Raw genomic sequence first — 15992 nt, 5'->3', positions numbered from 1 at the left:
AAAGGGTGTTAAAAAAAAAGCACAGAAAGCAAGAGATGAAAAGAATAGAAAATGAAATGCTCTGTTTGAAGATAATCCAGACCTACACACATCTCTGAACGTCAGGGCCAAGCTTGGAAGGCCGAAAATTGAGGAAGATCAGCCTTCATTACTGGAAGCTATTGTGGATATTGCTATGCATGGATCGGCATTGCATGAAAGAAGGCAAAGCGACGTGTACAGAAGCATAAACGCATTCGATCAGCTGACCGAACAGTTGAAGATGGATGGCTCTACCTTCGTCTTTTTAAATCCTTTATATTAAGTTCACTTGCTTGCTTGCGCGCTTACGACCGTACAAATCTTTCGGTCGTTTTTTAACCCACTTCCCGTGCTCCAATCGAGCTGACATTTTGCACACAGACTCGTTCTGCGTGACAATTAATTTTCGTGAAATTATTTTTCCAAATTTTTACACTTTTAAGGAAAAAAAAATTATATTTAATTACCAATTGCTTAATGGTGGCAGGCAATCATCTGACCCATAGGTGGCAGCCATCTCAAGCCAGAGGACGAGAGGACTCTAGCCGCCACGCATATAAAGGATTTATAGTGAAAAACTTTGTTTTTACGGGTTAATTTTTTCTAAAGCGCAGTTCATCTCTTGAAGGGCAGCGTCATGTGTCAACGGTCCCTGTGAAACTCCAATAGAGCACAGAACGATCGTAATGCCAAACATATCGAAGGTTTGTTTTGTACAGCAACAATAAGGCACTTGGAAGAGTTGGCGTCCATGCTAGGACCGAACGTTGTGTGCTTTGTGAGTTAAGACGACAAAGCTCGTGTTCCAACAGGGTTGACCGCTGCTAACAAGCAAAGTCCATTGCTGATGCACGTCGAGTACAGAGTCAGTCTGCCTGACCATGACTGGGTTGTGGCTGCAGAACACAAGCTAATTCCTTCGGTCTATGCCGGAATCCAAATTCAGTCTAATGGTCTAGGAAACCGAGAAGCTGTTGGTTATTCGGGACCGACCTACATAGCAATTACATCTGGAAAACACTCGTTATAAACAGCATTCAGCCATAAATTTGATTTCGGAAAACTTGCTTACTCTCGAGGAGTTTGACGTCATTACAAGGAGTGGTATTGATCGATTGGTCAAACCAATTTTGGTGTCGACAGTTGATGGTGACCCGGACGAGAACCCGAGACACCAAAACGTGATTAAGGTCCACCACTTTCTTCAGCATGATTTCGACGCTATATTCCTCGCCACCAACGCTCCAGGAAGAAGCGCATTTATTATGGTCGAGAGAAAAATGGCGCCACTCAGTAAGGAACTTACTGGATTGATATTACCACATGACCACTACGGTAGTTATTTGAACGAAAGAGGCATTACCATCGACGCTGATTTAGAGATGAAAAATTTAAAGTTTGCAGAAAACACTCTAGCCGAAATTTGGTCACAGTTGATGGTCGATAATTTTCCGACAGTGGCGGAATACATCGAGCCAAACGAGTCTGAGCTCCAGGAACAAAACCTCTTGTCCAGATATCAGAAATGGTATGTCCACGTACGAACAAGCCAATACTTGACACCGATTGTAAAATGCTCCGACAACAAGTGCTGTTTGAAACCAAGACGCTCCTATTTTAGTGTGGTAACAGACAGATTTCTTCCTCCTCCTTTACCAGTTGTTCAAACAAGCGAAGGTCTTAAAATTCCAGAACGACAACAGACGGAGCATCTCATGAATTCCCATCTATGTTTGCAGCACAAAGTTTGAAAGTGGATGACATCCTTCCTCCCTCTTCAAATCCTTATCGGTCGATTCCATATGACTTGTATTGTTCGTCAATAAAAACTGTGCTTAGCGATAGGATTTGCAAGAAGTCACACATACTTCTCGCGTCGTTAGTCATGCTACGCAACCAATTTGTAACACACAAACATGAATCAATTATTATTCCGCCCAAACGCATCAGGCCACAGAGAGTCGCTGCGCGTCGGCAACGTGAACTAATGGTTGCAATCGCGAACGAAGAAAATGTAAAGAGTGCAGATTGGATAGACGAAGAGCTTGATCTGAATGGAATATCCATTCCACAGGATGAAGAGATCCATGCTCTCCCTATTTAATCTATGAAGGAGCATTTTGCTTCTCCATGGGAGAATCGAGAAGCGTACATTTTATAAAAAATATATAATGATTGCTATGAAACATTTTTATTCTAATGATTCTACCAGGGCTTTTCATTCTGTGGAATGAATGTGATTTTTATAATTGTACTCTCCATTTTGCTTCGTTCTACGACAAAGTTTCAAGTATTTTTTACAGTTATAATTACTTTTAATATTTGATAATTATAATAGAATTTCAATACATATTCTGAACATCTGCAAGTGAATTTTATGCTAAATTCCAGCTTTCGAACGCCTCCTTTTTAATACGTTTTCTCCTACAACATCAGAGTGCAGCGCCACATTAAATACGCACTACAATGACAATAGTTTACAGTTATTTGAAGTATGTTTTATTTTCAAAATGGAAATATGGTTTTGGGGGGGGGGGGCAAACCTTTGTGACGTCATATTTGAGGGGGGTCTGACTTTTCGTGACGCCGTGTGATGAGGGGGGGAGGGGGGGGTCAAAAATCGGCCAAAATCGCGTGACGTCACTTAAAGCTTTCATGACTGCAGGAATTCATATTATTTGGGTCTTTCGGTAAAGCCCACGTAGATATAAAACTAATAAAAAAATATCCCGACGTTTCAATCGCAACACAAGCAATCGTCATCAGGTGAAAAAAATATAGCGGGAGAGCTGGTGAAGCAGGATGACGATTGCTTGTGTTGCAACCGAAACGTCGTGTTTTCTTTGCTTTCATATATTTTTCTATCTACGTGGCTTTACCGAAAGACCCAAAGAATATCATTGATATAATATATCAATTTAAACATCTAAATTATAAAACATTAATGTAAAATATGTGAAAGACTATCCATGATATATATGGTATTCAATGTTAAACAGTAATCTACATTTTTGTAAAAAACAACACAAAGAAGATTGTGGCACAATGGATACATTTTCCATATTGTACACACATAAATGTAATCCTCCCATAAAAACATGAGTTGAGATACGATGTAAAGCTCTTTGAGTTGCAGAGGCATTTAAGCACCATATAAATTCAAGCATTATACTGTTATGATTGTAACTTTGCAACCAGTGCAAGGCATGAGACAAACTCATATTGACTTGAACTTATATACCAAGATCACATCCAATGCCTTCTTCAAGGCATGTTTGTCATAGGAATGAAAAGTGTACTTTGTCATAAAAACATAAATGTTCATGAATTATGATCTCAATGCAACATCTGAATTCTTCCAGGAGACGTCGGGAAGGTGACTGGCTTTTCTGAAACACATCAAAGGTGGCTACGTTGGAATCTCTCACGCAGCACATTCAGAAAAAAACATACATTTCATAAACATATTAGCATTTACTTTATAAACTCAAGTCCTTGGACTTACATTTATTCATAACAATGAAAATGTGTTTAGTAATTCATTAATAAAACAATAATGCGGATGAATGAGACCGAGGATAAGACAATTCACAAGCAAGGAGAGTTGCCCACTGATCATGTCAATTATTCCTGGGTTATATTATCTGAACTGTGGTGGTTTGGGTTCCACACCGCCTCACCAGAACGACCTACAAGTGTATCAACTTGTTACTAACACAGATGAGTGTTAGTATTGGGCGTATCCCAAGATGACTATCTTGTAATACTAATTTTGATTCTTGGATTAAGACTCCTAAAGGGATTGTGGGATCTTTGTAGATGTAGAATCGCCAGGATCTTTTATGAGGATTTCTAAAGCTTGCTTTCTCATATGTGATGTGGAATCGCCATTAAAATCCAATCGACTTCAATTGAATCTGCATTAAAATGAATGGGGAGTCTATGGATGGACAATGGAGATTCTGGAATATTCACCTAACTTGTAAGTTGTGGCAAAGTCGTCTTATTATCTGCGCTTGTCCATAGGTTTGACTGCAAATGTACGTCATTCATTCTATTGTCTGTTCTCATGTGTGGATACCATGGAAGTATCAGCCAATTAAACCCATTATTTAATGACACTCTCTCATGTGTGGATACGAGATAAATGCGTGGCCAAAAACAAATAATAGGATAATAGGATAATCCTCCTAATATTAGCAGAAATCAGAGGGCTATTATACTTTAGAAACTGTGGGAAACTGCCCCAATTGCACTGTCGCTGGAGAGACAGAGTGAGTCATGCCCTTGTGATGATACACGAAGTGGGCAATGTCACCCATTTTTTACATGCAACGACTGCTCTGTATTTGAGGTGGACAGATAAGTGTGATTCCCCACAAACCAAACACCAATGGTAAAGTAATGGGGGCTGTGCTCCAGTGTGGGATTTCGTTTCTGGCCACAACAACAGTTGGGAAGTTAATGCCAAACGGTCATCTGATTTATCTGTACATCACTTGAAATCCTTGGGTAACAATACATTGTGAGTTTAAAGACTGCCGTGAATAAAATAAACGGTTGAATGGTCAAAAATAATGTATTATCAGACTTTGACTTTACACACTGCTAAATGCATTTAACGCTGCCTATGATAATGAAATGTATTTTTTACAATACTTTGGTAATGGCTTGAATCTGTGGTCAGCTTAATATAGATATATATTGTGAACTAATGAACCTTTTTAAAATGATGAGAGAAAAATGGCGAAACATGACGAAAAAGTGTGCATTCTATATAAACGGGGTGTGCCGAGTAAAAGATGAAGGAGATACGTTATCTAAGATGTGAAGATATATCTGTTGCAGAATAGTGTGGCCTTACTCAGGAGCAGAGGGAAGACTTTCTCGGTGCTGCTCACCACCACCTCCAGTTCTGTGTGTGAAGCTTCGTCTATTGCAGTCACCGTCAGCACCACATTGGCTACTGTTGCAGAAAACTTAATTTTGTTGCCCAGGTAAGTCAAGCCAGTCACCACACCCTCTGAAACGTTGTCGGGAATATTCGGGTTGAATTTTAAACCTTCCTTTGTTATCCTAGACAGCAAAATAAAATGAGAGTATTTAAAAGACAAAATTATATCATTTCTAACGAGCTTGATGTTGCTGATAATTGAGAAATTGAGTCAAATGATTGTTCATTCTGGTCTAGAATCACTACTTAATATGTAAATATAAACTTAGCATGTTAAATGCTACCACTGCAGTTTTAAATATGCATAACACTGAGCCTTGAATATGTTTTACAATTTCCATGAATGAGTCCAAATGTAACTTTCATTACAATCGAAATTCATCTTCCACCCGCATCTGCTGTCGATTAATATACTTTTTTTTATTCACCTTGAATGTCACTCGTAAGAAATGCACTCGATTAAATTATGTGCTAAACAGAAGGCCTACTGCATATCCTTTGTGACAAAGTGTTATTATGTTATTTGTGTTTTTGCAACACTGCCAATGCAGTAGCACTGATTTTTTTTTATTGTACTAGGTTAGGCTTCTGATCTCAATTATTCTCTTATTTATAAGTGTGTGACTTGAGCATGCATTACTAGCCAATTAAGGTCTGGGTTCGAGAACACAAAGCGGATTTGAAACACGGCAGAACCAACTCCACGGCGGTGGCGGATCATTGTTTCAACACTGTGGGCACACGCGGTGACATTGTTGTCTCCGAGACCAAGGTGCTCTGCAAACCCTCGGGCCACCTTCAGAGATTTGTTCATGAAGCCACCCTGATATACAAACACAGACAAAACTTCAATCGAGAATATGGATTCAGATTGAGCAATCATTGGAAGGATGTGATAAACCACGTCAACTTTTAACTGCTATAATTTTCACTCACCCACTCGGTTGTCGTCGTCCTCACTCACCCACCCGGTTGTTGTCGTCCGATTACGACTTGTACTACAAGTCCATTTACTTGCTAATTTCTCTAGCCCACCCGTCCATGCACGCCACAAACCCGTCTCCCCTCTCCACCCGATGCTAGCCCCCTCCCGTCCCTGCACGCCACAAACCCTCCCCCCTCTGAACTCCCACAGCCAAACTCCTTCCAACCCCCCTTCCCTCTCCCCTCCCGTGCCTATATAAAGCCACAACAGCAGATAATTTTTTCACACCTGAAGACGGACGCTTGTGTTGCGACCGAAACGTCGTGTTTTTTTTATCTACGTGACTTTACCGAAAGAACCAGAGAGTAAGGTAGAAGTGTTATCCTTCCTACTTGCATTGTCAACTCCCTGTCCAACAGCCCTGCCACTTGCTCTACTATGGCCCACAACCCTCCATCACCTCGGTGACCGGTTTCCTATACAAAATTTACTTCGACCTATAATAATCCATATTGCCATCGCTAGTAATCATTATTTGCACATGACCGTCAGTTTAACCTGTATTTAATAAATTACCATATATTTTATAACCAATACTACGGTCACTATTCATCTGTCAAATATTATTTATAAACTAAAATAATGTAGATTATTACACCTGCAAATCGCTGATGTTGCAAGCCTATGTAAACATGGGATTTTCTTCCCTTGTTTGGTGAGTTTGTGCCCATGGATGTACCTTGCTTAAGATACGAGTCATACGTGCAACTCGGTGCACATCTCCAAAGGAAGCGCGAGAGCTCGAATCACATCTGCCAGCGAAGTGTGTAACGTGCAAGACATGTACCTTATTCCAAAGTATCCAAAGAGGTTTGCCTGCAGGAATCCTCCGATTCCTGTGAGGAAATTCACAGCTCCAGAGCCATCCGGGTTTTCACTCCACACCTGCACTTTCCAAAGAAAAATGCATAAATGTTAAAGAAGGCGTTAAACCAATGCCCACACTGAATCATAATGGTCAGCATTATCAATCTACGTCTGAATGAAGACCTCCCCTCATTGTTTCCATCCGTCATGCTTCTGTGATGCCACAAATCTATCTGGCTCCTGCACAAAAGCCGATCTTCATTGCTCTATCTTCATTTCCTCTCATGCAATACGAAGTATACACCTCTGCACGCTTCCTTCGGTACCTCTGCTTTCATTCTACATGCTTTCTCAAGGATCCATGTTCATGATCCGTATATTATAGAAAGTAATATACAACACGGTAGAACCAATACCTCTGCCGTGGCTGATCATTGTTATAACGCAGTGGGCTCGCACGATATTGTTTTTTCTGAGACCAAGGTACACTGCAAACCTTCGGGCTACCATGAAAGATTTGTCCATGAAGCCATCCAGATATATAAACACAGAGACAATTTCAACCGAGAAGATGGGTATAAGCTGAGCAATCATTGGAAGGACGTTATTAACCAAATAAATTCGTAACTTGCTGTGGTGCTTCCATCCTTCCTGCCGTTTGGCTGTTATCTCTGACTCCCTGAGTTGCATTGTCCTATTGGGTGCCTCTGCATTAACAGGCTGGGGTCTCACTAACATGGCCACCTCTGCTCCCTTAGCATCGAGGTATCGATGGTTCTGACTGTGTGATGGGCTGTTTGTCTCACTGGCGCGACCACCGTTGCGGTGGTTCTCTTGCGTGAACGCGCTTGCCTCACGCAGTTGGCAGCGCCGCAGCTTGTGTTACACATAGACATGACATTAACTTGCTAATCCCGTTAATCTCCCTGCCTAATCTCTCCCATCAACATCGTGCTAATCTTCCATTAACACTGCTGTTGTGCGATATGCGGGAACGATACTCTTATGCGGCGACGGAAGCTCATTTCCATCTAATCTCTCTCCGGAAGTTCCCCCATTAACACAACTGACGTCCTTTCGTCCGGGGATGGAATTCCTTTCCAGCTCAGACCCCGCCTGGTTGCCCTTCGCCACATATTTAACCTCTTGTTGTAACCGCTCTCTCGCTGGTTCAGCAGTTCCACTGCTGGATTATTTTTTCCGCCCGCTTGTGTTGCGATTGAAACGTCGTGATATATTATTTTTTATTACATTTTTCTACCTACGTGACTTTACCGAAAGAACCAAAGAGTATGAATGCTAATATAATACTGACTAAACACTTACATTTTTTATGCACATTGCTATGTTGCTGTTCATGACTAAGTAAAACAAAAATAACTCCATTCTGTTCTTATCGACCTCTTTATTTCAACATTTTTAACATGGTCCACCTTCAATTACTGTCCTTGGCATGGATGTGCATGTATGCTGAATTTCTATAAATACCACACGTAACCAACCGTGATATCGGTGGTGCATACTCTGTGTTTCCAGTTTTGTTCGTATTACTTTTTTTAGCAGCACTTTGCAGCCTTGTTTTTATTAAGTTCAATCAATTTCGGTAATGTATGGCAAAAGTTACGAAGAATAATGTCATCAGCAAATCTGAGATAATAAATACTTTCATTATTTATCTCTACGCTTTTATTTATACTATTGTATTTTTAAAAAGTATCCTCCAGTGTAGTGGTTTTTTGCTGTTTCTGGAGGAGCCCCGAGGGTAAGGAAGTCTCCTAGTTCCACCAAATGGGGTTTGGCCAGGAGACGTCATAGACGCCTGTCCCACTCGGGCCTCCGGCACAAGCTTATTAATTACAATTTTCCCTCGTGGTTTAGCGGTAATTAATTGAAGGTGGAGGGTTTACCAGCCCCTCGCACCCATCCAGAGCCCCCATTTGCCTGCTGTGGTGGTCACAAACGCCATAAGGGGAAAGGCCGGAATTGGCCCTCCCCCCACAGCACTGCCCACGACAGGCGTTGCCTGTCCGGCACCACAGACTCACACACACAACGCCCTACACAAATATGGACTCACACACACAGACATCGACTTTAGATACACACACATGGAGTTACACATACACATCGACGCAGACACGCACATGGACTCACACGCACACATGGACTTAGACACATACATTATTTTTTTCAAATTTAGTAACCTAATTTTTTAATATTAGTTGTACACGCACACACATTGACTAACACATACATATGGACTGACACACACAAACACATGGACTTACACACACACATACATCGACCCACACACACATCAACTTGCACACACACAGCGACTTACACACACATATATGGACTTACACACTTCGACTCACACACACACATAGACCCCCCCACACACACACACACACAAACGTACACACACATTGACTTACACACACACGTACATCGACTCACATACACACATATACATAGACTGAAACACACAACGCCCTACACACACGGATTCACACACACAGACATCGAATCACATACATCGATTTCGACGCACACACAATTGATTTTTTAATATCACTTATACACACAAAATAAACAGACAAAGATGCCCCATATAGCCTTAATAGACTGTAGGGGTAAGTGCTGTTAGCGAGCACCGATGAAGGCTGGAACGGTACACGAGAGGGTGGGTGGCCAGCACCACGCCCGACCGCCTTTGTCTCCCTAGTGGTGATGTTTAACCACACCAGGTACAGTACTCATTTGAGGCTGAGCCCACCTAGGGGAGGCCCAGGACCGGTTCAGATAATCGTCACTGGTGTTGGCCGTGACTGGGAATCGAACCCGTGTCGCCGGGTTCATAATGCAGCGCGCTCACCGCTACACTATCGCTCCCCACACACACTCATCGACTCACACATACACGCGACTGACACAGACACATATCGACTCACGCACACACACATCGACTCACACACACACATTGACGCGGACACGCACATCGACTCACACGCACACATTGACTTAGACACACATTATTATTAAAAAATTTAGTAAGGTATTTGTGAAATATTAGTTGTGCACACACACACCACACATACACATTGACTAACACACACACATCGACTGACACCACAACAGTGGGCATGCACTGCTGTAGTTAAAGCAATTACCACCAGAGTCAGTATGCACTGCTGTAGTGAAAGCAGGTTCTACCAAAGTTGGTATGCACTGCTGTAGTCATAGCAGGTACCACCACAGTCGGTATGCACTGGTGCAGTGATAGTAGGTACCACCAGTCGGTATGCATAGCTGTAATAATAGCAGTTACCACCACAGTCGGTATGCACTGCTGTAGTGATAGCCTGGTACAACCAGTCGGTATGCACTGCTGTAGTGAAAGCAGCTACCATAAAAGTCGGTATGCACTGCTGTAGCGATAGCAGGAACCACCGCAGTCGCTATGCACTGCTGTAGTCGGTATGCACGGCTGTCGTTGAAACAAGTACCACCAGAGTCACTATGCACTGCTGTAGTGAAAGCAGGTCCTACCAAAGTTGGTATGCACTGCTATAGTCATACCAGGTACAACCACAGTCGGTATGCACTGGTGCAGTGATAGTAGGTACCACCACAGTCGGCATGCACTGCTGTAGTCATAGCAGGTACCACCACAGTCGGTATGCACTGCTGTAGTGATAGCAGGTACCACCACAGTCGGTATGCACTGCTGCAGTGATAGCAGGTACCACCACAGTCACTATGCACTGCTGTAGTGATAGTAGATACTGCTATCGAGTTGGTAGATACTGCTATATAGAGTTAGCAGATACTAAAACAGTTAGTATGTACCACTACGGTCAGTAAAAACTGCTAGAGTCAGTACATACAGTACTACTAATTCTAGATTTGAAGCTTTCATGACTGCAAGGATTCATAACCTAAGAATATACATACTACTATACAGTCAGTAGCTACTACTGGCTCAGTGGATGCTACTGTACAGTCAGGAGATACAACTACAGAGTCAATAGATACTACTTGCTCTGTTGTATATAGGGTGTGTCGGTATATATACATACGCGGGAGTAAATATATATTTTGAGGGGGGGGGGGGTCGACAATTTTCGGTAACCTTTTAGATCAACCATTTATCCCCCACTTTCTATAACTTTTTAGACTTCTGCAAGCCTCTTATAATTTGGTTAGTGGAGAAATGGATAAACGGCCCACCGGGCTTTCACAATAACTTAGTATCTGTGTATGTATATGTAAGGTTTTTAAGAGAAGTTTTGAAATGTATTTTTCGCCCGGGCAACGCCGGGTACTTCCTGCTAGTATTATATAATTTTTACATTTAAGGCAGCATCATTGATGAATGTGTAAAGGGTTTGTTTGGTTATTTGTAAGTGTGACCACTTCCAACGCAATTTCACCAAAAATAATGTATTATAGCATATTAACATGCATGTATATTACCACTTGCATTAAAAGTTGCACTTGGAAAGTACTGGAATGCCCGGATGCTGCTGACGAAAAGGGAGTTTAAGTGACTGTGGTTATCTGTGGCTCCCATGGGAAGCAGCCCAGAATTTTGCTCAGGTTACCTTGAAGGGCTCATGAATGTTCTGATAGCACCTCGTAATCATCTTCTTGGCCTTTTCGGAATCATTCATTTCAAGCCACCCCACTGCAAACATACTCTGTGTGCAACAACGACACATTGCAACATAAAGAAATTCACATACATCGACATAAATTAAATCTCTACTCACAACACTCACAGTCATAAGTGTTTTATATATACATTTTTTGACAGTATCTAATGACTGCAAAGCTGATAATACGTGATGTGTGTTAAGACACATTTCCACATCTGCGATTTGCATTTGATTGAGACATTTAGTAATGGCTCATGTATTACTATTATATTTTCAAACTCTTTGCAGATAATGATTTGAGCTTTAATTAGATTCAACTGTCAATGCTTTTCCTATTCTTTGGTTCTTTCGGTAAAGTCACGTAGATAGAAAAATAAAGTGTCTAAAAATAATAAAATAAAAATCCTGGTTTTTAATTTGATTGAGTGTACTGGCAGTCTATAATGTAGACTGTAGCAATGGTTAAAAAGCTGGGTGAGTATACTGGCAGTCTATAATGTAGACTGTGGCCTGGTTCCTAACCTCGGTGAGCATACTGGCAGTCTATAATGTAGACTGTAGCCTGGTTCTTAATCTCGGTGAGTGTACTGGCAGTCTATAATGTAGACTGTAGCCTGGTTTTAAGCTTGGCGAGCGTATTGGCAGTCTATAATGTAGACTGTAGCCTGGTTCTTAACCTGAGTGAGCATACTGGCAGTCTATAATGTAGACTTATTCTTTGGTTCTTTCAGTAATAACAAAAACATTTAAACCACTACATTTCGATCGCAACACAAGCGGGCATCATCAAGGAAAGGGAGGTTAGCCTCTGAAGGCAAACTGTTTATAAAGGTTTAAAATGGGTGTAGCCCAAGTGTCAGCAGCATGAGCGGGGCAGCTAATGTTAATGTAACTGATGGTAGTCGTGGGCCACGACGGCGTCCACCAATTAAAGGGCTGCCAGGTAAAGGTTTAACATGGGCGTAGCTCAGGTGTAGCAGCATAGGCAGGGCAGCTAATGTTAATGTAAGTGATGATAGTAGTAGTAAATGTAATTACCGAAAGAATCAAAGATTAAGTCTACATTATAGACTGCCAGTACTATCACCGAGGTTAGGAACCAGGCTCCAGTCTACATTATAGACTGCCAGTACACTCACCAAACTTAATAACCATTGCTACAGTCTACATTATAGACTGCCAGTACACTCACCAAACTTAATAACCATTGCTACAGTCTACATTATAGAATGCCAGTACACTCACTCAGATTAAGAACCAGGATGTTATTTTTATTATTTTTATTCACTTTATATTTTTTTTCTCTATCTATGTGACTTTACCGAAATAACCAAAGAATATTAATTCCTGCAGTCCCTAAAGTTTTAAGTCAAAATGTCAATGCTCTTGTTTCTCATCGAATATTGCAAGGACTCCTTAAACATACTCTTATTTGGCCTCACGTGTCTGGGTTTTAAAAAACATTTTACAATGTCCCAGGTACATTTTAGACAAATAAGAATGCAATAGAGCATTAATCTACACCGGTAAATTGATGAATACTGCAATCGTTAGTTTTCCAACATGTTTGTCTCTCGCTATGTATCTCTGTGATATATCTGCTTATATGTCTGTCTATATGTCTCTGATTTCGATTTAAAGCTTTCGTGACTGCAGGGATTCATCTTCTTGGTTCTTTCGGTAAAGTCACGTAGAAGGAAAATAATAAAATAATAAAAATAAAACATAATAAAATTATTCTCACGACGTTTCGGCCACAACGCAAGCAGCCGTCTTCAGGTGGAGAACAGGTCTGTCGAGAAGGCAGAGTCTGAATGGCACGCCCCAGGCTTGGAGTGACTATTTATGCTGGGATGGAGGGGCGAAGAGCGTCTTCACAAAATAATTTGCATATCAAGAGGAATTTAGCATATTTATAAGAAATGCAGATATACGATTAGTACTACTTGTGAAATGTGTAGGAGGTTTGGCGAGGGGTTTAAAGTCATTATGCCCATGTATTATGCAGGATTAGCAGTATCAAAGGGAGGGAGTAAGGTTAGAATTAATAAAGGGAAGGAATGTTAATAATATGGCGCCGCAGCAACTAATATGCTTATAGACTATACATTGTAATATTACACTATGTATTATTCTACCCACCCAACTGTATACCACACTGCTATATATTCACTATACAATTACGATACTATATATTACCTTATACATTGTATTAAACATTACACTTTAATACTATTTATTATTATACAATATGAAAGGTACTAAGAGGAAGCAACGAAATATGTCAATGGGAGAGTGGTGGTGGGAAGCTCGCAGCGGAGCGAAGGATCCATTCCCTGCGGAGTGCATATCAAGAGGACCATGGACTTTCAGACCGCAGTCCACTCACTGACATTGACTATATATCTTGTATTCTCCGCAAGGAATGGATTCTTTGCTCCGCTGCAAGCTTCCTACCACCACTCTCCCATTGACATATTTCGTTGCTTCCTCTTAGTACCTTTCACGCGACGGTCAATGGTATAGTGTATAGCATATTTTATAATAATAATAAATAGTATTAAAATGTAATGGTTAATACAATGTATAAGACAATATATAGTATCGTAATTGTATAGTGAATATATAGCAGTGTGGTATACAGTTGGGTGGGTAGAATAATACATAGTGTAATATTACAATGTATAGTCTATAAGCATATTAGTTGCTGCGGCGCCATATTATTAACATTCCTTCCCTTTATTAAGTCTAACCTTACTCCCTCCCTTTGATACTGCTAATCCTGCATAATGCATGGGCATAATGACTTTAAACCCCTCGCCAAACCTCCTACGCATTTCACAAGTAGAACTAATCGCATATCTGCATTTCCCATAAATATGCTAAATTCCTCTTGATATGCACATTATTTTGTAAAGACGCTCTTCGCCCCTCCATCCCAGCATAAAGTCGCTCCAAGCCTGGGGCGTGCCATTTAGACTCTGCCTTCTCGACAGGCCTGTTCTCCACCTGAAGACGGCTACTTGCGTCGTGGCCGAAACGTCGTGAGAATTATTTTATTGTTTTATTTGTATTGTCTTATTTTCCTTCTACGTGACTTTATATGTCTCTGGTTCTGTTTCATCTCTCTCTCAAATTTAGCATTCTCAGGAAGAACGTAATCAACCGACTCTCTGTTGTATTACATTACATTTCTAAGTATACTAGATTTGTGTTTCTATTTCATTTATACCTGATGATGATTGCTTGTGTTGCAATCGAAACGTCGTATGCTAGTATTTAATTTATTATTTTATCTTTATACGTGACTTTACCGAAATAACCAAAGAGTATATGTATAGTATTGTGTTTAATTGCCAAGGCAACTATGGTTTGGCCACTTGTACAAGATGCGATTACGACCAAGAAACATACGTACATATTTAATAACAAACCACTCATGGAAAGTTAATTTCTGCAAGTTTAATCGTACCCAGGTCATGGCAGGCCCATCATGGTCTGTCACTTCCTCGTAAAATTCCAGGTCGTTCTTCCTCATCTGTGCGCTCATGGGAAACCCCAAAGGGAAGCCAAGGAGGATCACATCGGCTTGCTTCACTGACTCACCTGAGAGTCAAAACACCAGGAAACAACCGTGAGCGTGCCTCCGTGTGAAAACGATACTGAAGTTGTTAAAGCCCTGCCATGTTACACGAAACAAAGACAAATATCCCTTGTATATCCTTAACTGACTGTTGGGGCAAGTGGTGGTAGCGAGCAACTATGATGGCCGGCACGGTACACAAGGGGGTGGGTGGCCAGGACCACGCCCGACCACCTCTGTCTTCCCAGTGGTGATGTTTACACACTGTACCAAGTACTCATTTGACGCTGAGTCGACCTAGGAGAGGAGGATCAAGACCGGTTCAGATAATCGTCACTGGTGTTGGCCGTGAGCGGGAATCGAACTCGGGACACTGGGTTTATAGTGCAGTGCGCTAACCGCTACATTACCGTTCCCCACAAAGACCCCCGTATAGCCTGAACAGACTGTTGGGGCAAGTGCTGTTAGCGATCACCTATGAAGGTCGGCACAGCACACGAGCCGGGTGAGTGGCCAGCACCACCTACACCTCCATATGTTTAAATGGACTCATGTAGGAGTCGCAAGAGCTAGGTTTAAAGAAGCATCTTCTGGATTTCGAGAAAACACTGGGTTTTCAAGATTAAACACATTTTTAAAACTTAGCTTTCACATCTGAAGACAAATTTGTCAACTTTATTTGAAGCTGTTTTACACACGACCATTGATTGCTATTTATTTATATCTCAATGGAAAGTGCTTTCAGACATTATTGTTCTGGTTTTCAAAATTGATGTCTCGATGGTAAGATTATAATATTTTTAAACGTTTAATCAGAATATTATTTTGTTCACCTTGAACTTACATTTTTTGTATATTATTATTGCTATATTTTTTCATAAGTTTTCTGTGCAACGCTATGTGTGAGGAAAGCAATCTGATTGATAGATGTATAATTGGACAAAGAAAAACAATTATTGCTGAAATGAACATTTAGACATT

At 41.1% G+C, this 15992-nt stretch overlaps 1 protein-coding gene across 6 annotated transcripts in view; it reads right to left on the bottom strand.

The window, feature by feature from the left end:
• Positions 1-1734: 1734 nt before the first annotated feature.
• Positions 1735-15992, bottom strand: part of PGGHG (protein-glucosylgalactosylhydroxylysine glucosidase) — a 47357-nt gene continuing 33099 nt past the window's right edge. For all 6 annotated transcript variants that reach the window (XM_061566396.1, XM_061566394.1, XM_061566395.1 and 3 more), the window contains 5 exons: positions 14901-15034; positions 11375-11470; positions 6748-6845; positions 4886-5097; positions 1735-3410 (listed from right to left, as the gene is read on the bottom strand). In XM_061566396.1, the coding sequence (XP_061422380.1) occupies positions 3358-3410; positions 4886-5097; positions 6748-6845; positions 11375-11470; positions 14901-15034 (593 nt within the window). In that variant the 3' untranslated portion in view covers positions 1735-3357. The remainder of the gene's footprint in view (positions 3411-4885; positions 5098-6747; positions 6846-11374; positions 11471-14900; positions 15035-15992) is intronic.

Source organism: Lethenteron reissneri, chromosome 37 (genome assembly GCF_015708825.2).
Source record: "Lethenteron reissneri isolate LAM-NWPU_2019-01 chromosome 37, ASM1570882v1, whole genome shotgun sequence".
Classification (NCBI taxonomy): Eukaryota; Metazoa; Chordata; class Hyperoartia; order Petromyzontiformes; family Petromyzontidae; genus Lethenteron; species Lethenteron reissneri.
This window is presented reverse-complemented; position numbering and strand designations above follow the sequence as displayed.